General features: G+C 32.6%; 1 protein-coding gene across 1 annotated transcript; it reads right to left on the reverse strand.

Annotated features, from left to right (window-relative positions):
• Positions 1-2,816: 2,816 nt before the first annotated feature.
• LOC120187558 (probable inactive poly [ADP-ribose] polymerase SRO2) lies at positions 2,817-4,536 on the reverse strand. Its single transcript, XM_039191261.1, has 5 exons — positions 4,026-4,536; positions 3,692-3,933; positions 3,445-3,575; positions 3,258-3,369; positions 2,817-2,998 (listed from the first exon to the last, which is right to left on the reverse strand). Exons 1-4 carry the CDS (start codon positions 4,490-4,492, stop codon positions 3,271-3,273), a joined length of 939 nt encoding a protein of 312 aa, XP_039047192.1. The 5' UTR covers positions 4,493-4,536; the 3' UTR covers positions 2,817-2,998; positions 3,258-3,270.
• Between the last annotated feature and the right edge of the window lie 20,724 nt (positions 4,537-25,260).

The raw sequence follows: 25,260 nt of genomic DNA on the forward strand, positions 1-25,260 counted from the left end.
CCATTAAGTTTAATATTTTCATTTATTTTATATTTTACTACTATATTTTTAATTTTATTTATTTTAGCCACTATTTATTTTAATTTAATTTATTATTTTAATTTATATGTTTATTTGCAATATATTTAATTATTATTATTAAGTATTATTATTTAGTCATATAAATATATATTAAATAATATTTTTATTATTATTTTATATATATTAAATAAATATCCTATTTTTATAAATTATATATTTTTTTAAAAAAATGTTTTATTAATATTTATCTATTTTTTAATATCGAAGAAAAGAGCTATCTTAAGGCACCTAAAAGTCTTTTTCTGATATTTCTTAATAAATAAATATCTTATTTATATATAAATTAATAGATTTTATTAAAAATACTAATAAATTTGAAATAACAAGATTATAAATTAAATATATTTTTAAATTTTTTAAAAAAAATTCTAATAATAGAGACAATTTATAATTAATAAAGTACCAATTTTGGGCTTTGTGGGGATGTTAATCATTCCTCAAACGTAATCGACTACGAATCCTTCTTTATTATTAAAAAGAACAAATTTTTGGTTAAACGCAGACTGATTTATCTTTTAAAAATGGTATTTTCTTAAAAACTCTTTTAAAAGATGAATTTTAGGTATTCGACCTATCTGACCCAAAAGGCCGATGGCGACTCCCAAAACTTATTTTAAATCATTTTTTATCCATATTATTTTTCCTGCCAAGTAAAAATTCTTGCCCGGACTAAAACCGATTACGAAAAAATCTAAATAAAGTTAAATGGCTTTAAATATATATATTTGATACTCCAATTGATGTTGATTCGTATCCAAACATTTAGTTTTAACATCCAAAGGCAATAGTCTGATCATTGCAACATGAAATGCTATCTACCAAGGAACCATAACTCTAATCATATTCAGTAATTTACTAATTTTAGATAGAACAGTAAATCCCTAACTTTCCCTGAACGATCACATTTTGAAAGAAAAACTAAAAAACAGAGAGATCAGAGAATAACTTAAATCAAATCCAAATAATCAGAGTCTGCTGATTTTCGTTTGTGGACATCTAAAACGAAAGATAATAAAATTTTCAAATAGAGCACAAACGAGAAAGAAATGCAAGTTGAAAAAGAACATGAATTTAAAATTAAAGAGTTAAAAGAATGTAAATTTTCTATGTTACCAATGGAGATCTGAAAGGGTAAAGTGGAAAGGCAACGGAGGATTTCCGGGGGAGTTAAAAACCAAGACACGGATTTGTTTGAGAAGCAACAGCTCACTTAAATTCCGCTCAGCGCAGCCGTAGATTTCCTATTGGATTTGTATACCTAACTCCGTATAACGGTGTCGTTTCAATTTTTCAATTTTTTTTATTGGCATCCGTTAAACTTGATTTTAGGGATATTATGATTTTTAATTTTTAAGTTGGAGGGATTCTATACATGGAGTATCTTTGATTCATGTTGCTGGAGTTTTGATTCAATTGTACTCCATGTATGTAATATTTGAATTTTAAAGGATAGTTTAGTTCATGAAATATAAAATTATTTTTAAAAATTGAAAATATTAAAATATAATATTATTTAATATGTTACTTGTTTGACACTAATATAATAAATTTAAAGAAAATATAGGATAAAAGAATGATAGTTATTTTTTGAGGTCCCGAGTTCGAGCACAAAAAATGTCACGGGTGTGAACGTTCAATATCAATTGGTTGAGAGCCATCTTTAAACATATATTATCTTGTAATTACCCCAATGAATCAAAAAAATATTTATTAAGACTCCAAATTATTTAATAGTTAAACTTTCACACCTATGTAAGTGTGTCGTTGTGCTCAAATTTAAAACTTCAATGACTAATAACAAATTTCTTAATCAATCACTTGGTTTAAACTTTATATAATTTTTAAAAGGCGTAAAATTTTCTTACAAATTATTTTCATGAAAAAACAAAAAATCATTTCTTGAATTATTTTTCAGTAAATAGTATGACCAAAAATGCTAGAATATAAATTTATTTTATTATTTTATAATAAATTCGGTTTAATGTAAAAATAAGTGTCTAAACTATATTAAAATTAACTTTTGATTAGTTTTTTAATTGAAAATAGATGTCTAACATTTTATCGTTTATATTTTTTGTGTCTATCGTTAAAAAATTGTGTGATTTAAACTTTTAAAAAACGAAATATACGCCATTTGATGCCTTTTTTTTACATTTTACACGTAAAATATATAAAAGAGAAAATGTTTGACAACATATTTTTAACAAAAAAATAAATAAATATTAAAAGTTAATTATAGGTATAATTTTAACATTTTTTATATAAAGCCGAATGAATTTACGATTGCGTTAAAATTTTCACAATTCAAAAACAAGTTGTAAAACTATACAAATCGAGTTGGGCTGGGCCATCCCTAGATCTATGAATCTTCGCACCCCAGTGCTTCAGGTTCACATACAAGAGTTGGACTAGGGTCGTAACATATTATAGCCAATCAACAACCTTAGTGATTAAAAGATATTATTATTGTTCTTTAAAATTTCAGATTCCAGCATTATGTATATAAGAGATCAACCATTTAAATGATTGAAAGTATTTGAAATTTTGAACCCAAACTAATAAAAAATAATTTTATATAATTTTTAAAATTAAAATTGAACCAATTATTTAAGTTGTTTTAGATTCAAATAATATCAAATTCAAACTCAAATTGGAGTAGAAACACATAGATCCAAGCCTTTTGCTTGATTTAAACATAGATTTTCAATGTGAAGAGGTGAAAAAACTGGCCTCTGGACCCTTAATCGAAGTTGATAAACTAATGGGAATGGAATTGCCCAGAATTATCTACTATTTCCTTCTCTGAAATGAAAGGTTACAAGTATAACCATAACATGTGTAAATAAACCCCCTCCTATTATCAAGTTACTCGCATCCCCGCCCTTCTGCCGCCGCCGCTGCTGGTAACTTGAAGATCCTGCACATTAGGGATTGTTTAACATAATTACTGCTGTGAAAGCACTTCTGACCAAAAAATTAGGCAAAAAAAACCTAAATATGAAACTTAATCCCCTGGGTTCCTTCGCAAAAAAGTTAACCCAGTTTTGTACATTCCTCAATGCTTTAAAAAAATACAATAACTAGCTTGTCACGGGGAGTGTATGGGCTGCTTTCAAATAGGGAATATTAAAAAACCAAATCTTGCAGAGCAAGTTGTTAAAGGCAAAAGTGCATACAGCAATTGAACAATCATATTAAGTCCTTGTCTTTGAGTATGGCACATAAGAAGTGAATTCCAGCTATTTCTTTCACTCTCTGTATCATTTGGGGCTTGGTAATCCTTTTTTCCTGTAAGTGAAAATAAATGGTTAAGACACCAAGTTTAAAGATGATCTCATACCAGATACAAAGACCCATACTTACCTTAAAATCTGTGTAATGTTTTTTGAGGTAAGCCATTCGTGATTGATCTAAATACCGAGAGAGTATGCAAATCAATGTGTGAAACGTTATCCATGATGGCCTAGGCTTCATGATTGTTGCCTCTTTGAACCCTAATTAATTGATCAACAACCACTCTTATTATGGCATAATACTGATGCATAATAGTCACAATCACACAAATAAAACTATTGAATTAAAAAAAAAAAGTTTGCAATAAGCTGCTTACCGCTCAAGTAAGGGACATCAAGACTGACGATGTAACAAGGGAAGACACTGAAATTCAAGTGAGAATTCCAAACGATATATTTTCTAGGAGCTGAGATATCATCTACGCCCGAATCGAACTCCGACGAGCTCGGATGAAACTGATGGGATGAATCTCCGATCACCACTTCTTGCTTCCCCAATATAACTCGGCATAACAACAAATGCCTCAATCCACTTTCATCAACCGTTGAACGCAATACACTGCAAAAAAAATATTAATTAATTTAGCCTTCAGATAAACAAAATTGGGAATCTGGAAACTTGTACGCAACATTTCAATTATAAAGGCTAACCTGTCAAGCAGATGCTTGGCAGGAGACAGAGAGATGATATGCGTATCGGCGGCGGCCCAACTAAATCCATGCGTCACAATCTCGCAAATCTCATCTCTGGAAGCACCATACCAAGCATACTTGGGGTTAGCGCCTCCACCGCACTTATCAGAAACCGCCTTCATGGAAACGGCGAAACTGTGCGCTCGAATCTGCCATGACCGACTAGTGTTACTGTTCTTATGAATCGCCACGACTCTTGTTCTCCTATCCATCTGCAAATTCTGCGCTACGCTAGTTTCAATAATACAAGTCTCTAAGCTTGATTGATCTATCTTAGAGAAGCCGTTCGCAACAAAGTGCTGGAAACAATTTGAATCTGAAACAATCTCGTTACTTCCAGCATCTGAGATTTCTGAAATTTCCGAGATTTCATCAGTATCCATAATATCGGAGACTTCGTGTTCTTCTGCAACAACTTGATTCATCTTTGTTTCTAAGAAGAATTAATCGCTCAGGAGGAAGACTGTAGAGAAAGTATCACAGATGTTGATGAAGCTGTAGTTGCGTATTGTACTTATATAGGTTTGAAAGTTAATTTTAACCGACCCTTGTGTGTGTTTTAATTTTTTTTTTACATATAAAAAATATATTTTTTAAATCTAATAAAAAAATAAAGATAAATAAAACACACAAGTGCCGTGGACCGCCGTGGCTAAAATCGTGTCGGTTAAGCATCCTGTAGACACGTTTCGGAATTTTAATAAATTGAATTAGTCCTAAAACTTAGATTAGGAAATAAGAAATTAACCCAAAATAATCTTTCCAAGTAGGTTTGAGTTCATTTTACCTTTGTCATACCACGATAAAAAGAAAATTAGCGGGACAATTGTTCTTCCGAAATTAATATAATTTAATATATTTATCTTTTATTGATAATATTTTTATTTTTCAAAAATATTAATTTTACATCTTTTAAAATTTTATAAATTCATTTTTTTCAATTGTCATCTTACTCACACCAATGTTATGCGTTTAGGAACAAACTTTTTCACAATTTTTTTTTTTAAATTTTAGACTTATGATCATTTTTGTTCCTATAGTAAATTCAATTTATCAATTTTGTTCTTATTGTTTTTCATTAGTTTAGCCCTCGAAGTTGTTTAGAGTATTCATCCTAGTCCTCGAAATTTATTTTGACTAACAGAATCGTTAGTCTTATGCGTTTATCAACACCAGCAATTTTTAGATTAGTTAATATTATTGACGTGAATTGATGAAGATGTGACATATATTAAAAATATAAATAATAAAATATTTACTAAATATAACAATTAGAAAACAAAATCCTAAAAAATTTGACCTAATTCTTTAATCTCACTGAAATAATTAAAAAATTTTGGGAATTTCTTCTAATCATTGTGTTTAATACATATTTTAACTTAATCCACAGGCAGAAGACTCAAAGTTATGTTCGTCAAAACAATCAACAAACTTCAAGGGCTAGGATGAATACCCTGAACAATTTCGGGGCTTAAATAGATGCAAAAAAATTGCTAATGAATAATATATATTCTAAAGACTTAGAATTTGTATTATATATTTATATAAAATAAAATTTAAATTTGTATATTTAAATTCTAACAACTTCAACCTCATCAAAATACTAAGAATTCATTTTTGTTGGTATTAATAGCGTAAACTACTTGTACAATCACTTAATTTTTTATTAATCTAAGACGATTATAAGTGATAATATATATTCTAAAGACTCTTAATAATTTGCTAATGAATGTTCACATATCATGCTGTCGTTGATGTTCAAATCCGAGACCTTTAAGAATAATAATCATCTCTTTAACTATTAAGTATTTAATTATTTGAATATTAAATTACTTATCGTTAATAGTAATATTTAATATTGATGTAATAATTAGATAAATTTATATAACTACACATTTAATATTGATGTAATAGTTAAATAAATTTATATAACAACACATTTAATTTTTCTTATTTATAAATTTTAATAATTTAATTTAAATTTAACTAACTTAATTTAATTCTCCGACTAAATTAATTAAATTTGACTAGGTTATAATGCATTACTATTTTCAGAATATTTGGGATCAAGTCGTTTCAATCTTATTTTTGTTTCCTTTAATTTTAGGGTAAGTTATCAATTTAGTAACTCGACTTTACTATCTCTCCTATTCAACTCATTGTACTTTAAATCTTTTCAATTTCCTCATTGAATTTAATACATTAGGTTTTTTTGTCACTCAATCATTTTCTCACTAACAGTGTTATAAATGAACTTTTATATTGATGCAAAACGATGTCGTTTTGGTGAAAATTTTGTTTTTGCTAAAACGACATTGTCTTAGCGCCGTTAACTATTTAACGACGGAGTGATAAAAAAATCCAATGTATTAAGTTAATTGAGGAAATTGAAAATATTTAAAGTTTAGTGAACAAAATAGGAGAGGGAGTAAAGTTTAGTGAAGAAATTTATAATTTACCCTTAATTTTAACTAATGAGATATTTGAGCAAGTATATTTGGTAGTTGGTCAAATCGTTCATATTTATTCTTTAGTATTCTTTTAGGTCATGGGTTCTAAACCCACTAGGAACACTATTTTTCTTTTCTCTAGAGTTCCTATTTGTCTTCCGTGTAGATAAAATTAAGATTAGATATATAAAAAAACCTAATAAGATATCATTTAATAAAAAATATTATTAACTTTTAACAAAGCGATAAAGTTGTTTTAATGGTTGGTGCTCTTTAATTTCTCCTTTCCCATCTTATTACTTCAAGTAGATGATGATACATATCACTATTTTATTATAGAGTTAAACTCATTGAATTAAATTAAAATTAAAATAAAATTGATAGGATGTAAAAATAATAAGAATCAAATAAATAATTATATAAAAATGCACGTCAACATTTTCAATAATTGTTAACGGTCAATGGTTTGATCAAGGTTATCAAAATAGGATCGGACCGACTGATTCGACCGGTTGAACCAGAAACCGATTGCCTGTCCGGTCCGGTCAGCCTCCAAAACCATTTTTGTAATGAACCGCTAAAGAATCGAAAAAACCGGCTGGGAATCGGCAAAACCGGTGTGAACCCAAACGATGTCGTTTGTTATGATTTTTTTCAGTCCCAAATTTATTTTCTGATTTTGCATTTGGGTTAAGCCATTTTCACGAATGTTTGCAAGTGGTGATGGCGGTGGTAGTTCAACTAATGAAGAAGTTTTTCCCAATATTTTGGAATTTGAGGGAATCAATTTCAATTAATATTATAATGATTGATACTTGTAACAATTATGTACTTTTTTATTTAGTTGCTGATAAATTTCATTAGGTATTGACCTTAAATATATGTTGTAGTTGATTTGAATCATTTTGTTTCACTTTATATTATGGTATTTAACTTATATATGTTATGACTTGTGATATTTAATATTTTTATACCTTTTAATATTGTGAACTTAAAAATAGTGTTATATATATATATATTGCTTTGAATATTATATAAAATTTTAAAAAAATATTATTTTATATAAACCGGTTCAATCGCGGTTTAACTATGGTTGAACCAGTGAACCAATGAACCAGTACCTTCACCGGTTTAAGGTCCGGTCCGGTTTTAAAAATATTGGGTTTGATTGATATCATTTAAATAGTTAAGTGACTTGATTGATAAAATTCATAGTTTGATGGTCAAAATAAAATCACCCATATAGTTTAGTGACTATAAAATGTAGTTTACCTTATTAACTTTCAACGACATTTTGTGAATCAGTAACTCTATAGACGTTACTCTGCGTTTTCTGTTCAAGTTTTATTAGAATCTGTCGATAAGTTGGACAAATTTCAAAAAAAAAAAATTTAAATTTATAATATTATTTTTAAGAAAAATTGGTTATTTTAGTCGAATGAGTTTCTTATAACTAATTGTTGAAAGCGATGGTTTCTTTTAAAAATAATTTATTGTTATTTTAGATTTGTCGAGAAGCTTATTGCCCGGCAACTAAAAATAAATAGTACACCTAAGTGTAACTGTCTCGAAAAAATAAGTGTTTTTCTTCTTTAAATCAGATAAAATACTAATTTGAAGAGTCACAACTAATAATTTATTTAAGTGTGATTGGTCACCAAATATTATGTTATTTTAATTAAATTTAGTCTATTTACCAGAGAATGAGTTCGGGAGTCGGTTACGTATGGGAAGGATTAGCACCCCCATAACGCCCAAAATTGGTACCGGTGTTAATTTGTCTTTGCAATAAATTATAAATTTATATTTAATTTAATTACTAAATTATACAAATAAAATTATTTAAAATTACTAATGCAAATACTTAATATATTAAGTATTACAAGTTTAAATAATCCTATAATTATTTAAAATATTAATGTTTAAGGAATATATTATAAAATAATAAAAATAGTAGCCTTAATTCGAAACATTACAAAATATAGACACTATTAAAATATGAGGGACTAAACATGGTATTTACCCTAAATATATATATATATATATATATATATATATATGGGGCAGTGACCAAAACATAATAAAATAAAATGTCAAAACTAAATTAAGATGCACAAAAACATGCTTTCAATGACCAAATTGAAAGATTACAAAGTTACAGGGACCGCAAGTATGATTTACCCATATTCGTATTTACACACAGGTCTCTCCCCAAAACGACGTCATTCGGGGAGAGATATAAATAAGCCCTAAACCGACCTAAATCCTCATTTTCTCTCTTTACTTCTCTCTCTTAGAGAGAGAATCACTCACCCCTCTCTAGATTTCCCTCACCAGAGGTAAATCCGGCCTTCGTTGGCCACCATACGCTGGCACCGATAGCCGCCGCCGGGCACCACCCACGGTGGCCATATATCACCCGAGTACATCAAATTAACACCTTTTTATCCTAAAGTCGAATATGACAACCTTTACCCCTAAAAAGCCCTCAATCAAAATAGATCTAAGATTTATACCTTCGAAGTTTGACTTCTCCGACGACGCTTGGGCTCTCCGACGACGGTAAGGCTTTCATCACTCTTTTTTTTATACTTTACTGGTTTTGGTTGCTGGGTATTTGCTTGGTTGTTCATTTGCTTGCTCTCCCCTTTTTCTTTTCATGTTTGACCCTATTTATAGGGTTCTTCGAGTCCCTCTTCGGACCGATTAATGGAGTGAACCCCGGTGAGTCATCGGTGCTACGGTGGTGACTCACCCTAAGGGCAGTGATCTATGCGGTGAATAGACTGGGTGAATTAAATGCACCCAGATCTCTTGGATCTGGAGATGATGTAGCAGCTACATGGTTGCTGTTGTCCGGAGGCGATGGCATCATCACTCTATGGTGGCAGCCGAAATAGGCCCTAGGGTTATAATAAAACCCTAGGGCTTTTACTGGTTATATTTGGGGTCGTTGGATCTCTCCAGATGCAATGATGATGGTCTGTGGCGGTGCTGGAACATGTCTGAAACCCTAACCAAGCTTGGATCTACTTCTCGAGCCTGTTGGGCTGCTCGGGTCAGATTTGGGTCTGAATCGGGTCTGGGTCTGTTGGTATTGGTTGTAATTGGGCCTTGGGTTAAATCTGTTTTGTATTTCGGCCTTCGGGTTATAATCAGACCTATAAAAGTATAATTATTAATTATAATAATATAATAATAATATAATTATAACGGAACCAAATTCGAACGAAAACGACTGTCAAAAGTTGTGCCTCTTTGCTTATTTTTGTGTTAACAAGAATAGAGCAAAAATTAAAAGACTAGAAGTTTTCGTCTAATTGGCTTCATATTTTGATAAAAATTCGTTCCACTACTCTTCCGTGGAGATCGAACTTTTGATATGTTCCTGCTTCACTACTCTTTTGTGAAGGCTGGATTTGTTTGAGAAGAATTTGTTTCATTACTCTTCCATGAAGATCGAACTTTTGGTCCGTTCTTGCTTCACTACTCTTTTGTGAAGGCTGTAATTGTATTACTTCACAAATCTTTCGGGAAGGCTGGATTGACTCGAGATGAATCTGTTTCACTACTCTTTCGTGAAGATCAGATTCGAAGTTGATTTACTTCCACTACTCTTCCGTGGAGACCAAATCTTCGATGTTGGAATATCTTCAACCTTCAGCTTTCTTTTGAGAAATCTGTAGATATGATATTATATTTGCTATCTTGCATTTATGAATGTCATGATCCTACTTATGCCTAAAATATATGAAATGACAAAATTTTAGGGTATTTTCTTTTTCGAATGAAAACTCTCTTTTGTTGTCCATTCTTGACTCAATCTTATTATGGATACAACAAATATAACCATTTGATCATTTTTGGTCAAACCCGAACCTGTTTTCATTTTTCTTGAATTCCACCAGTAACAAACCACTCAATTAGTGACAAAATTTTGGATTGTCTTCAAATGTTTGAAACTTTCCTTGTACTTCAATGATTCATGTATCATGTCATTAAATCATTGTCTGCCTCAGAATATCTGCATTTTTCAACAAAAAAAACTTTTTGTACAATAATACACCATGATTTCTTGTACTTAAAGTTAAACTACATGTTTTATATTTTCAAAGCAAGATACTTACAAAAAGAATTAGCAAGAAAATGTCCTTTTTATTCATACGAAAAGTTTTTAGATAAATACATGACAAACTTTACTAAAAATTTGTAAAAGACAAAGTAGGCATCTTCAAACATCAATAGCATAAATGCTTTTGAACTAACATGCCACAAAGTGATTCAAGTGTAGCTTTTGTCAAAAGGATCTCGAGATTGTGATAAAGGTATGGAGTTCATTCTTATACCACCAAATTTCTAGTACTGAAACTTATCATTGGTCAAAATGTTGGTCAACACTTGATGAAAATTTTAATGAATCCAAGATGAATCCTAAATTATAACTCTCAAGCCGTCCTTTATAGGCTTTCAACTTTAGATCTCCTTTTTATTTTAGGCAAAATACTTTTTAACCGCTTCAGAATTCAATGGGTAAGGTAATTCTGGTCCATCCATTTCAACGAGGACTAAAGCTCCTATAGAAAAAACCTTTTTAACCACATAAGGTCCTTCCCAAATTGACATCCACTTCCCTCGGAAGTCCTTTTGAAAAGGTAAAATCCTTCTGAGTACGAGATCTCCTTCGTAAAATTATCATAGGCGAATTTTTTTATCATGTGCCCGTATCATCTTTTTTTGTACGTTTGACCATGACAAATAGCTTTCATTCTCTTTTCTTCAATCAAATTCAATTGGTCATATCTTGTTTGTACCCAATCTATCTCATCTAGTTTTACCTCTGATAAAACTCGAAGTGAAGGAATTTCTACCTCAATATGTAAGACTGCTTCCATACCATAGGTTAACAAAAACAGAGTTGCCCCAGTCGATGTTCGTACTGAAGTTTAATAAGCTAATTGAGTAAATGGTAGTTTCTCATGCCAATCCTTATAAGTTTCAATCATCTTCTCTATAAGCCTCTTGATATTCTTATTAGCTACCTCAATCGCTCCATTTATCTTTGGGTGATAAATGGTGGAATTGTGATGTTTTATCTGGAACTGTTCACAAATTGATTTCATCATTTTGTTATTTAAATTCAAAGCATTTTCAGTAATAATCCTTTCTGGCAGACCGTATCGACAAATGATTTATTTTTTTAAGAACTTACAAACTGTGGACTGAGTGATGTGAGCATAAGAAGTTGCTTCTACCAATTTGGTAAAATAATATATTGCTACCAAAATGAACCGATGACCATTTGAAGCTTTAGGAAAATTTTCCCAATAACATCTATGCCCCACATAGAGAATGGTCATGGAGCTATCATTACATGCAATGGATGAGGAGGAGTGTGCTTCTTGTCTCCATAAATCTGACAATAGTGACATTTTTGGGCATAATTGATACAATTAGTTTCTATAGTTGACCAATAGTATCCAAATCTCATAATTTGTCTAGCCATTGTATGCCCATTAGCATGAATTCCATATACTCCTTTATGTACTTCTTCGAGAATTGTTTTGACTTCTTTGGTGTCTACACATCTCAATAAGATTTGATCCAGGCCCTTTTTGTACAAGATTTCACCATCGAGTACATATCCTGATGTTATTCTTCTGATAGCTCTTTTATCATTCTCAGTTGCCTGTTCAGGATAACTCTGATATCTGATGTATTGCAAAATATCATAGTACCAGGGTTTCACCTCTTCCTCTTCTTCAATATTAAAACAATGAGCTGAATATTCATATGCCTGCATTTCATGGGGCATCATGCTTGAATACTCATCTACCTTAAATATGGCTGCCAAAGTTTCTAAAGCATCTGCCATGTGGTTTTCTTCTATCGGGAGATAATTGAAAATTACCTCCTCAAATTCCTTGATGAGTTCCATAACTAATTTATGGTATTCTACAAGTTTGAAATCTTTTGTCTCCCATTCTCCTCTAATTTGGTAAATTACTAGAGATGAATCCCCATATACCTTGAGCACTTTTACTTTACGTTCAATGGTAGCTCTAAAACCCAAAATACATGCATCATACTCATCCATATTGTTTGTGCAATCAAAATTAAGTCAGCTTTTAAACGGATAATGTTCTCTATTTGGTAAGACCAAGATTTCCCCAATTCCATGCCCCAAAGAATTTGAAGAACCATCAAAAGTCAACTTCCAATATTCATTGGTGGATATAATTGATTCTTCCATTGTGATTGCCATTAAATCTTTGTCTGGAAATCAAAATTTATCGTCTCATATTCTTGAGAAACCCTACTTGCAATAAATTTAGCTATTACACTCCCCTTTACTGCTTTTTGACTGACATATTGGATGTCGAATTCTGAGAACAGAATCTGCCAATGAGCTAACATTCTAGATAATGCGGGTACATCCATTAGATACTTTAAAGGATCAAATCTGGATATAAGCCATGTGGTGTGATATAACATATACTACCTAAGCCTTCGAGTGGTCCATACTAGAGCGTAACATAATTTATCAATTGTAGAGTATCTAGCTTTGAATTCAGTGAACTTTTTGCTGAGATAGTAAATAACTCTCTCATTTTTCTCAGTTTGATCATGATGTCCTAATACACACCCCATTGAATTTTCCCAGACTGATAAATAAAGAATTAAGGGTTTTCCTAGGATGGGTTATACCAAGATTGGGGTACTTGAAAGATATTTCTTAACTATTTCAAAAGCTTCTTGACATTCTTCATTCCATGCCCCAGAATTACTCTTTCGAAGGAGGCGAAAAATAAGATCACATTTCTCAATTAGCTGCGAAATAAATCGAGCTATATAATTCAGTATCCCCAAAAATCCTCAAACCACCTTTTGTGTTTGTGGGGTGGTAAATCCTGAATAGCTTTAACTTTATCTGGATCTATTTCAATTCCTTTTTGGCTCACAACAAATCCCAAGAGTTTTCCAGATGTCACCCCAAATGTGCACTTATTTCGATTGAGATTTAATTGACATTTCCTTAATCTTTGAAAAAGCTTCCTCAAATTCTTGACATGTTCATCTTCTGACTTGGCTTTGACAATCATATCATCGATATAAACTTCTATTTCTTTACGCATCATGTCGTGAAATAATGTTACCATAGCCCTTTGATATGTTGCCCTGCATTATTTAGTCCAAATGGCATCACTTTATAACAAAACGTTCCTCACAAGGTGACAAACGTTGTTTTTTTCCATATCATCAGGGTACATTCTGATTTGATTATATCTAGAGAAACCATCCATAAATGAGAATAAGGAATTCTTAGTAGTATTGTCCACCAATGTGTCTATGCGTGGTAAAGGAAAATTATCCTTCAGACTAGCTCTATTGAGATCTCTGTAGTCAACACATTTTTGAACCTTACCATCTTTCTTTAATACAGGGACAATATTTGCTACCCATTCAGGGCACTCTGCCACTTTAAGAAACCCGACGTCGAATTGGTTTTTAACTTCTTCTTTGATTTTGACTAGAATTTCAGGTTTCATTCTTCTCAACTTTTGTTGCACAAGCTTACATCATTGTATTCTTTTAGCAACTCAATCAAACTCTGTCCTCCTCTATCAGATAAAGTAGTGCAATTTTTACCTCCTTCTTGTCCATATCGGACCCTAAATTTAAGATCTCAATAGGTTCTTTATGAGGCAAAATTTGCTTATCCTCCTTTCCCACCATTTTTAACAGCTCGAGAGGTACATCACATCTCTCACCATTATCATAACTCTTGACTTCGTCAGGACACATGGGCTGCTCGAAATCAATTTCCAGGTCAGTGTCACCAGCATTCATGTTATTGATATTTGAGTTCCTGAAAAGAAAATGAACAAGAGTATATACATATAATCATAAAAATGTGCTTAAAAATTATTTCTATTTGGAACTAATGCATCTTTTATTGAAAAAAACACATAATTTAACCTTTTACACAAAATCAAACTATTGCCCCAGGGTATAAGAAACAATGAAAGTTCTGGTGTATTACTCTGAAAAAGACTTGAAAACTATAGTTAATTCTTCCGCAGTCCAATTATTTAACTCAAAGTCTGATGATGCGAATTAAATGCCCATAGCTTTCTTTTGTACACATTCATCATCTGATATGAAATTGATACTCTTTTCTTTCAAAGTATTCTCAACAATCAACCCTTTATTTTGTTGATTCTCTTGAAAAATGTATCCTCCAGACACAAATGTATTACTCAATTGTGGAAAAGTCATTGGTTCCCATATGATATCCTCTCCAGCTAACTTTGCCTTCCTCAATTCTTGATTCTTTCTAATACCTTTTTTTTCTCCTTTATAATCGGTTGATATCACAAACCAAATCGATCTTTCTTAGAGATAGGAAAAACTGGATTAACTGGTCCTTGTAAATAACTTCCTAATGCTTTTCTAACTTTTTCTCCCTTTCCTAAGGTCAATCTGAGCCCCATTTTAGTGCAATTCGAAATTTTGGGTTTAGACATCTTTTTGCCTTCGGCCACAAATATCGCATTAACAAATTCCAACGATCTGAAAGAGCACTCAATACCTTCTTTCTCCAATTCAACATATGGAGTAGCGGTAGAGACTGAAGCAATGATATATTCTTCAGCATTAAGACATATCAACCTGCCATCTATTACAAATTTTATCTTCTGGTGTAGTGTGGATGGAACTGCCCCTTCTTGGTAAATCCAAGGCCTCCCTAGTAAGCAATTATAAGTGGGTATAATAACCATTACAAGGAATTCCACTCCATATGTAGCTGGACCAATAGTCAAAGGAATGATGATTTTTCTCAATACCTCTTTCTTGGTTCCATCAAAAGCTCGGACAATACTTTGACTATTTCTCATGAGTGTACTGTTGACTGGTAATTTCTTCATATTCATTAATGGCATTACATTCATAGCTGAACCATTATCAACTAATACTCGAGATAGAATATGTCCTTTGCACTTAACTATGATGTGAAGGGCTTTAGGGCTACCACTCATCTCAGAAGGGATTTCATCTTCAGAAAAAGAAAGGAAATTGTCAGCCTGTATGTTTGCAATCAGCCTATCCAATTTGTTTATAGGCAATTCTTTTGGCACAAAAGTTTGATTTAACACTTTTAGTAAGGTATTCCGACGTGCTTCGGAGCTTAATAAAAGTGCTAAGACTGATATACGAGCTGACAATTTGTGCAACTGTTCAACAATATTGTATTCACTGTGTGTGAGAAACTTCAAAAATTCCACAACTTCATTTTCAGTTATTGGTTCATTGATGAAAATTTCATCTTCTCTTAGTTGTAATTCAACATTTTTCCCTTTATTAATCGTAGCTTGCTTCTCAGGTTCCTTAGAATAACACCTTCCACTTCTGGTAAAATGTCCGATCTCATTTACTTCTTTATTTTCTCTCATTTTTCCTTCATTTTTCAATCATAATTCCATGAAATTTGCTTGTCATCTTTATACGGGAACGAGGATGGAGAAGTGATGACCACCTTTGGAACTATTTTATCTGATACACGGGTCCTTGGTGCAATAATTAGAGAATAATTAGAGTTGTAGACCTCCTTAGATGACCCCTCAGAGGCACAAATATCAATTTCCTCTTCTTCTGGTATTTCCTTAAAAAATTCCATTTCTTTGTCATTCATCATCCTTTGTACCAAAACCCTAAAATCTAGACATTATTATATAACGTGTCCTTCAGAACAATGATAATGGCATATATTTCCACAGTTTAATCGTTCAGCTGACAGATTAGATTTCAATAAACCAACTTTGATCATTTGAGTCCATACCCAAAACATAGGTGATTTCACCTCACTAACTTACCTTATGACATGTTTTCATTTTTCCTCTACAAAGACATTAATTCCCGCTCCTACGTGGTTTGACAATGGAGTTTGAGCCACATTCGGTTACTACTTATCACTAAAATTTATGATATTCTTTGTTCTAAGGCTTTGAACGATTCTTTTGAATGTGATGCAGATTTCAATAGAATGTCCACGAGCCCCTGCATGATATTCACATTGCAAATTATCATCGTACCACTTAGGATATGGAGGTTGTACAGGTGACACATGATAGGGTGACACTAGATGTTTGTCATACAACTCTTTGTAAGTCATAGGAATTGGGTCAAACTGGAGCGTTTCTCTTTATTGTCTTGGTTCTCTTTCCCCTTGCTTGACAGAGTTTTTTGTAGGGGATCCAATATCTTGAGGTCGAGACACCGTGATATTGTTTGATTCATATTTGCTCACGTCATTTACCTCACTCTCCTTCTTTTTCATTAATGGCTTTTTGCTTGATTCACCACTTTTAATTTTCCCAGTTTTAACTGTCATTTCAATCATCTCACCTGTTGTGACTATGCCAACGAAGCTCTTAAAAGAATTTTCTATGAGGTGAGTAAAGAAATGAACTTTTAATGTGTTTACAAAGATTTCATTTTTTTCTCTTCTTCCATGGGTAGATGTACCTGTACAGCTATATCCCTCCATCTCTAAGCATAATGCCTTAAACTTTCATTGAATTTCTTTTTCATGTTCTACAACACCATTCGATTAGGTCTTATATCCTTTACATGCTTATATTGCTTAAGAAACGATTTAGCCAAATATTTCCAAGATTTAATATGAGCTATACTTAATTGGTTGTATCATCGAATGGCCGAACCTGTTAAGCTTTCTTGGAAACAATGAATCAACAATTGATCATTCCCTATATAACCTGTCATTTTTTTTGCAAAACATTGTGATATAGGTAGAAGGACATTTCATGACATCAAATTTTTCAAAATCTGGAATCTTGAACTTAGGTAGTAATACCAAATCAGGAACCAAACTCAACTATTTCGCTTCAATTCCATATATACTAGAGCCCTCTTTCATGACCCTAACTTCTTCCATTAGTTGTTCCAATTGTTTGTTTGTTTGCTTCTTTATTTTCTTCTTGATCAAAATCTGGAACATTTTCAACTTGTTGTTTGCTTATTGAAGTACTAGAACCCTCTTTCATGTCCCAGAACCTTTGGAAAAATGATGAGTCCATAATACCTAAGGCCAACATATCACTCTTCTTTCTTTTGTCTAGATGGTAGTAGATCACTTCTCTCAGAGCAGTCCAAGTAATACATTCACTATCACCCTTCTTTTTGATATTTCTTGTGGTCCACTCTTCACTCATTCCAGTCATTAGGAGTACTTTTTTCTTAAAAGGAGCAGTATTAGGTGGCTTGATATATACTATATCTTCCTAGGATCTTAGACAACGAAAAAGAGTTCAATATTCCTCTATAGTAGGTGTTAAATCTAATTTTCCAAAGGTGAAGTAATTGTAGGCAGGATTCCAAAATTGTGATAAAGCTCTGAACAAATTCCGGTCAATAGGGATGTCTAAGAGATAAGCAATGTCACCATATAGCTGATAGAATAGGTGCTTGTCAGTCATTTCCCATTTTCCACAGATTTCTTTCAATTCATTCAGATTGTTTTGGCGGACATTGATATAGGTATAGCCGATAAGTTCTGACACGTATCTTGGTGATAAGCTATTTCCCTTGATAAGATGAGACCACTCAGACCATCTTAGAACAACTGCATTGTCTTCTACTTCATGTTGGACTCTTTGTTCCATATTTCTAGCTTTCTATATGAAATCAATCATAAATCAACACCTTGGTATGAAAAATGCAGAATCCAGAATGAAAAAACATAAAATTATTCAAGAATATTTAGTTAGAAAATCCTATGCAAGCTAGTTCACATGCTTATTTGGAAAGAAAAACCTAACCGCATGATTTATAGTTCGCATGCCTTTATTTGAAAAAATAAGATAAAAATAAAAAGACTCAACAAGCTTTTACTTGTGTGTTAATCTCACGAGACTTAATCGGGTTGGGTTTTGATTAGATTCGAGTCCTAGGTTTATTATATGTTGAGTTCAGGCTCTAAGGTAAAAAGGTTCAACGAATTGTCCTTTGTTAGCACCCCCTTGGGCTGCCAAGCCCTCAATCCTGATCCATTATAGACTTTCAGATCGAGTTCAATTCGAAGGAACACACTTCCTTATGTCCATACGGAGGTGAAAACCACACGAGTAACATAAGGGGTGAGCTCAAGGAATGGTCCCCTATCCCATACGGAGGTGAAAACCACACGAGGGAGTAGTTATTTATTCAAGATAAATAGGATAAGAGCGGGGTTTTAGCTCATGTCATGAATGTAGTGCACAATGGGTGAGGAAAAGCATAAATAAATCAAATAATGTACATCATGTAAATTTATTCAAAAGACCTATAATTAAATCTGAAAACATAAAAAAAGAAGTTAGTACGAAATATAAAATTAATCAAGGATTAAAACAAATTTATGATTTTATTACAAAGACAATTAATTAATAAAGGTGTGGCTTGACTCTCTAAAAAAATATCCTAAGTGGAGTCGCCAAACTTTTGAGACGTTTATTGCCCGGCGACGAAAAAACAAATAATACACCTAAGTTTAACTGTCTCAAAAAAGTAAGTATTTTTCTTCCTTGAATCAGATAAAACACTAATTTGAAGAGTCACCACCAATCATTTATTTAGGTGGGATTGGTCACCAAATATTATATTATTTTAATACAATTCCTAAGAATAATATTAAAATAACACAACAGGGGTCTACTTACCAGAGAATGAGTTTGGGAGTCGGTTACGTATGAGGAAGGATTAGCACCCCCATAACGCCCAAAATTGGTACCGATGTTTATTAATTAATTTGTCTTTGCAATAAATTATAAATTTATATTTAATTTAATTACTAAATTATACAAATAAAATTATTTAAAATTACTAATGCAAATACTTAGTATGTTAAGTATTATAAGTTTAAATAAACATATAATTATTTAAAATATTAATGTTTAACGAATAGATTATAAAATAATAAAAATAGTAGCCTTAATTCGAAACATTACAAAATATAGATACTATTAAAATACGAGGGACTAAACGTTGTATTTCTCCTAAAAATATATAGATATGGTAGTGATCAAAACATAATAAAATAAAATGTAAAAACTAAATTAAGATGCACGAAAACAAGCTTTCAATGACCAAATTAAAAGATTATAAAGTTACAGGGACCATGGGTATGATTTACCCATATTCGTATTTAAACACAAGTCCCTCCCCAAAACGACGCCGTTCGGGGAGGGTTATAAATAGACCCTAAACCGACCTAAACTCTCATTTTCTCTCTTTGCTTCTCTCTCTTAGAGAGAGAAGCTCTCGTCCCTCTCTAGATCTCCCTCACCGGAGGGAAATCCGACCACCGTTGGCCACCATACGCCAACACCGATAGCCGCTACCAACCATAACCCACGATGGATGGAAATCAGCTGAGTACACCAAATTAAACCCTTTTTATCCTAAAGTCAAATTCAACAACCTTTACCTGTAAAAAGCCCTCAATCAAAATAGATCTAAGATTTATACCTTCGAAGTTCGACTTCTCCGGCGGTGCTTGGGCTTTCCGACGATGGTAAGGCTTTCCTCACTCTCTCTCTTTTATACTATACTGGTTTTGGTTGTTGGGTATTTGCTTGATTGTTTGTTTTCTTACTCTCCCCTTTTTCTTTGCAGGTTCGACCCTATTTATAGGGTTCTTCGAGTCCCTCTTCAGACCGGTTAATGGATTGAACCCTGGTGAGTCACTGGTGCTACAGTGGTGACTTACCCTAGGGGCAGTGTTCTGTGTGGTGGATAGACTGGGTGCATTAAATGCACCCAAATCTCTAGGATCTGGTGATGATATGACAGCTATGTGGCTGTTGTTGTTTGGAGGCGACGGCGGCGGGAGCATCATCACTCTATGGCTGCGGCCGGAATAGGCCCTAGGGTTATAATTAAACCCTAGGGCTTCTGTTGGTCACATTTGGGGCCTTTAGATCTCTCCAGATCTAACGGTGATGGTCTGTGGCGACGCTGGAACATGTGTGAATCCCTAACCAAGCTTGGATTTGCTTCTCGGGCCTGTTAGGCTGCTCGGGTTGGATTTGGGTCTGAACTAGGTCCAAGTCTACTGGGATTGGTTGTAATTGGACCTTGGGTTAAATCTATTTTGTATTTGGGCCTTCAGGTTGTAATCAAACCTATAAAATTATAATTATTAATTATAATAATAATATAATAATAATAATATAATTATAACGAAACCAAATTTGAACGAAAACGACTGTCGACAAGATTAAAGGAAATTCACAATTTCAAGCGACGAATTATATCGTAAATTGTTTTTTGGAATATTGGAGTTAAAAAAGCTTTATTAATTTTTTTTAATTTTTTTAAATAGCTTGTGTTTATAGATTGTAGACATTTATTTTCGTCCGGGACATCAAGGGCTTTTATTACAATATTTATATTATTATATAGTATATAATATATATATATATATATAATAATTTCAAAAAATGTACATAATATATGGTTTTTGAAAATATATTGTTTTAAAAACATATAATGGATATGGCGTTTGAAAATAGTTTTTAAAAAATATATATAATATATATAATTTTTGAAAACATATTATAGTTTTTGAAAATATAATATATGTTATATAGTTTTTCAAAATAAATATAGTGTACATATTATTTATTATATTATATATATATATATATATATATATATTATTTATAGTATTATATATTATTCTATATTTAATATATTATATTATATTAATATTATTTGTTTGTTTTTAATGATGTTTTTTAGGTCCAAGTTCAAAAGCCCTATCGGGTCTAAAAATGGATCCCAATCGAACAATGCCATCCTGACCCAACAAAGCAAGCCCGGTTAGGAATTGAGGGTCTGACCCAGCCCAAGTCAACTAGGGTTCCAACATTTAGTAAAGGCGCCGCATGGGAGGGCTCGAATGACGCGTGAGGACTACGCACCAGTAGTACACACTAGAACACACCAAACTGAGAATCCTAGACAGTTTTATGGTGATCAAATCATAATATTTTCCCTGATTTTCTCAGGAATATAGCAATGATTTCAACACGAATACAAACACACAAGTAAAATCCCAGCAAAATTGGGATTTCGGTGACCTGATTCACCTTTTTTGGGTGCTATAAAAGCCTCTGGTGAGGTACCACGAACGGGAAAAAATTTATCAAGCAATCAATACCAACCAAGAAACATATGGAGGAAATCACAAAAAATAGAATAAAAACAACAAAAACCACGAACCACATCGAAGAGAAGAGCACCAAAAAGCAGTATACCAAATATAAAAAAACCAAAGGCAAAAGCGTTCGAAATCGAAAGAAAAAAAAACAAAGCTTAAGGCTTTGTCTCGCCAAAGAATACTGGGAATGCATAGAAGCCTCATCAGAAAGGGAAAAGCCACCGGGGGTTGAAAAGACATCATCGAAAAAGGTAAAAAAAACCAAGAGTTTCTTTTTTAGATCTACACTTTTTGGGGTTGATTTTGGAGATTTAGGGGCTAGATTTGGTTTTAGGGTGTAGAGGGGAACATTTTGGTATAGTTTGGTTTTTTTCGACCACTGGTGGTGGTGGCTGGAGCGGTGGTCGGTGGTGGTTCGGGCGTGGCCAGCTTATGGCCGGTTGGGGGTGAGAAGAGAGAACTTGAGAGAAGAGAAAAGAGTTTTTTTTTTGAAGAATGAATAAAATGATTTTTTGGGGCTATTTATAGGGAGGGTCATTATGCAATCACCTGTTGTAATTTTGCCCTTGAATTTTGAATTAATTCAACTTAATCCATGTTTATATTTCTTATATTTTGCAAATTCACCCCCTAACTTTTTATATTTTCGTTGCTGCTTGCAATTAACATCAATTTGACCCTTAATTTTTTATTCTTTTCAATTTAATCCCTTTTAAATATTTTTAGTATTTTTTATTTGTTTTATTTTATTTTATTGTTTAACATTAATTCAACCTTTTCTTAGGGAAATTTTAAATCAACCAATGGTAAGTAATTCGGATCGAATACCTAAATTTTAATTTTAACTTTCAATTTTTGCAATTAAGATAATCGGGAAATCAAATTGATTCCGAAAGGGTAATACAAGGGTGCTAATCCTTCCTTGACTGTAATCGACTCATGAATCCGATTAATTTCTGGTAAAATGCATATAAGATAAATGGTAAGTTAAGGTGTCTGATCAACCTAATTTAAAATGATCGGTGACAGCTCCATCAAATCAATTCAAGTTAGAACTTGATTCCATGACCACCCGAAGGACGGTTACGATAGCTTGGCGACTCTACTAAGGATAGGTAAGTGAGTCAGGCCAAAATTGATTTTCGGTTGTCTTCTTAAGTGAAAATTCTAAATTTGAATTATAATTTATCCTTTCGATCCTTGCTATTTACCTTTTATTATTATTTTTGAATAAATAGTTGTATTGACATTTTTTAATGATTTCAACTTCTTAAAAAAAATCATTCATCTCAGGCTCTATTACCAAGCTCTAAATCCTTTTTAAGTGAAGGTGAAAGTGACACCTTCGTGGGAATTTATTCTCCGTATAGGCCTAGCAAGTAATCTTTGGGATTCATATACCTTTTGTCTTCGTGTGAATTTATTCTCCTTACAGACATAAGAGAATGTGCCCTCTCGAGTTTAACTCGATCCACATGAGTCTGTAATGGGTTTAGGACTGAGGGCATGGTAGGCCCAAGGGGGCACCTACAAGGAGAACACTGGTTCCTCTTTTAGAACCAAATCGTGACGCTGCAAGGAATTAGAGCCCACCCTAAAAACTTCATTCAAAACCTAGGATGTTTGATTTATTTCCTACTTTATTTTTAATGTTCAAAGCATGCAGATTAGAAATATATGCAGTTATGATTTGTTCAAGAAAATAACATGCGGGATAGTGATCATGTTCGGGTAGGAATAAAAAGCATGTTGGGTAGGAATTTTTATTTTCATTGATATTTTGATTCTTATTCCTATTCCTCTAACTTCTTTTCTTCCATTTTTTATTTCTTTTTTTTTATCATTTGCATCATTTAAAGAGGTGTTGATCCGCAAAATGTTTGATAAAACTTAAATAGTTGGCATTAATGGACAAAGGGGTTATAATGCAAGAGGGAAAAAATGCAAAAGTACGATTATGGTTAGAAAAGACTCAGAATGAAAAAGGAGACAGTCTGCAAGATAGATATGTGTCAAACCTTGCTACGCATCCATTAGCCTCAAACAGAATGATACTCAAGAGTTGTGGAACATTTGGTATAGTTGAAAAAATAACATGAAACAGAGGTTCTGCCAACGATACAGTGATATCCCACACCTTCTTTACGTCAAGATAGATGAACCTCTAATTCGATCCTTACTGCAATTTTGAAATTCGAGACACAACTACTTTATATTCAACCAAGAAGACATGGTGCCCACAATTGAGGAGTACAATACCCTGTTACATTGTGAGGAAATTAGAATGGATCGGGTCTTCATCAAATACATCAAAAGTCATCATTTCAAGAATGGGTTGGCAAATGGTGCAACTGATCTGGAAAAGTCTCTTCAAAGGCAACAAGAACAGGATAGAAAAAACTATAGCTGAACTGGAGGTCATAGTGGACAAATTCAATAAATAGACAAATGAACTCCAAATAGTTCCCTTTGACGGAGGGTACCAGTGGCGTTTCTTTTGGGAACAAGCTCAGTAAAAGGTAAAATCTAGACATGCAGTCATTTAGGACTTCCTAGAGCATGTACAGAAAGTGGCACGCCACTTGCATGGTTTGGCAATAGAAGCTGATCGATAAGGTATTCAGCCAGTGATAGAAGAATCAAGAAGACTTATCAACTTATTAGAAATTGTTTGAGGTCTAGAAGATCTTGCTAGATTGTACCTTTGAATTATTTTTGGTCTTTTAGAAATAACACTTTTGTCCCAATAAAGACTATTTATAATAACAGACACGTGTTGTATTAATGCCTCAAATATTTCATGCATCATGCATTTTTGTATTGTTTTTGTATTTTTATTTCTTTACATTTAAAATAACTAACAGAAAATGGGTCATCAAAAAAGGGAACAAACAATGGACACACTTCATCCTCACAATACCCATACAAAGAAAAAGAAGATGGAAAAAAAGATTGCTCAACTTAAGGAAAACATGATAAGACTAAAAAGGAGCTTAAGGAGAAAATAAGTCATACTCAACAAAATACCTTGGATTCCATCACTAGAAACCAAGATTCATTGGTCGACCAGATTGTTGCAAGGTTGTCTGGCCTGAATCAAATGGATACTCATGGGGCAGGAGCATATGAAGGGGTGGTTGTACCATCTACTCCACAGTTGGTTATTTCACTTGGAATCTTGCCAGGACTTCAAGGGGATTCGTCTACTGCAAAAGCACAAGCCTCTGTAACTAGCCCTCAAAATAATCCAGATGATTATCGTATTCATAATTTTGATTAGGAAGCAAAGTAAAGAAAATGGAGTAAAAGATCAAGCAATTGGAAGATTAAATGAAGATAATTATATAAGAGGACAATTATTATGGAGTTGAAGCTCTGAACTAAGTTTGGTCCCAGATTTGATTCTTCCTCCTAAGTTTAAAGTCCCAGATTTCGAGAAGTTTGATGGGAATAGTTAGCCCTCACCACATTACCATGTTCTGTCGAAATATGATACGATATGTCAGGAATGACCAGCTCCTGA

This window comes from Hibiscus syriacus, unplaced genomic scaffold (assembly GCF_006381635.1).
Source record: "Hibiscus syriacus cultivar Baekdansim isolate YM2019G1 unplaced genomic scaffold, ASM638163v2 tig00113725_pilon, whole genome shotgun sequence".
NCBI classification, from domain to species: domain Eukaryota; kingdom Viridiplantae; phylum Streptophyta; class Magnoliopsida; order Malvales; family Malvaceae; genus Hibiscus; species Hibiscus syriacus.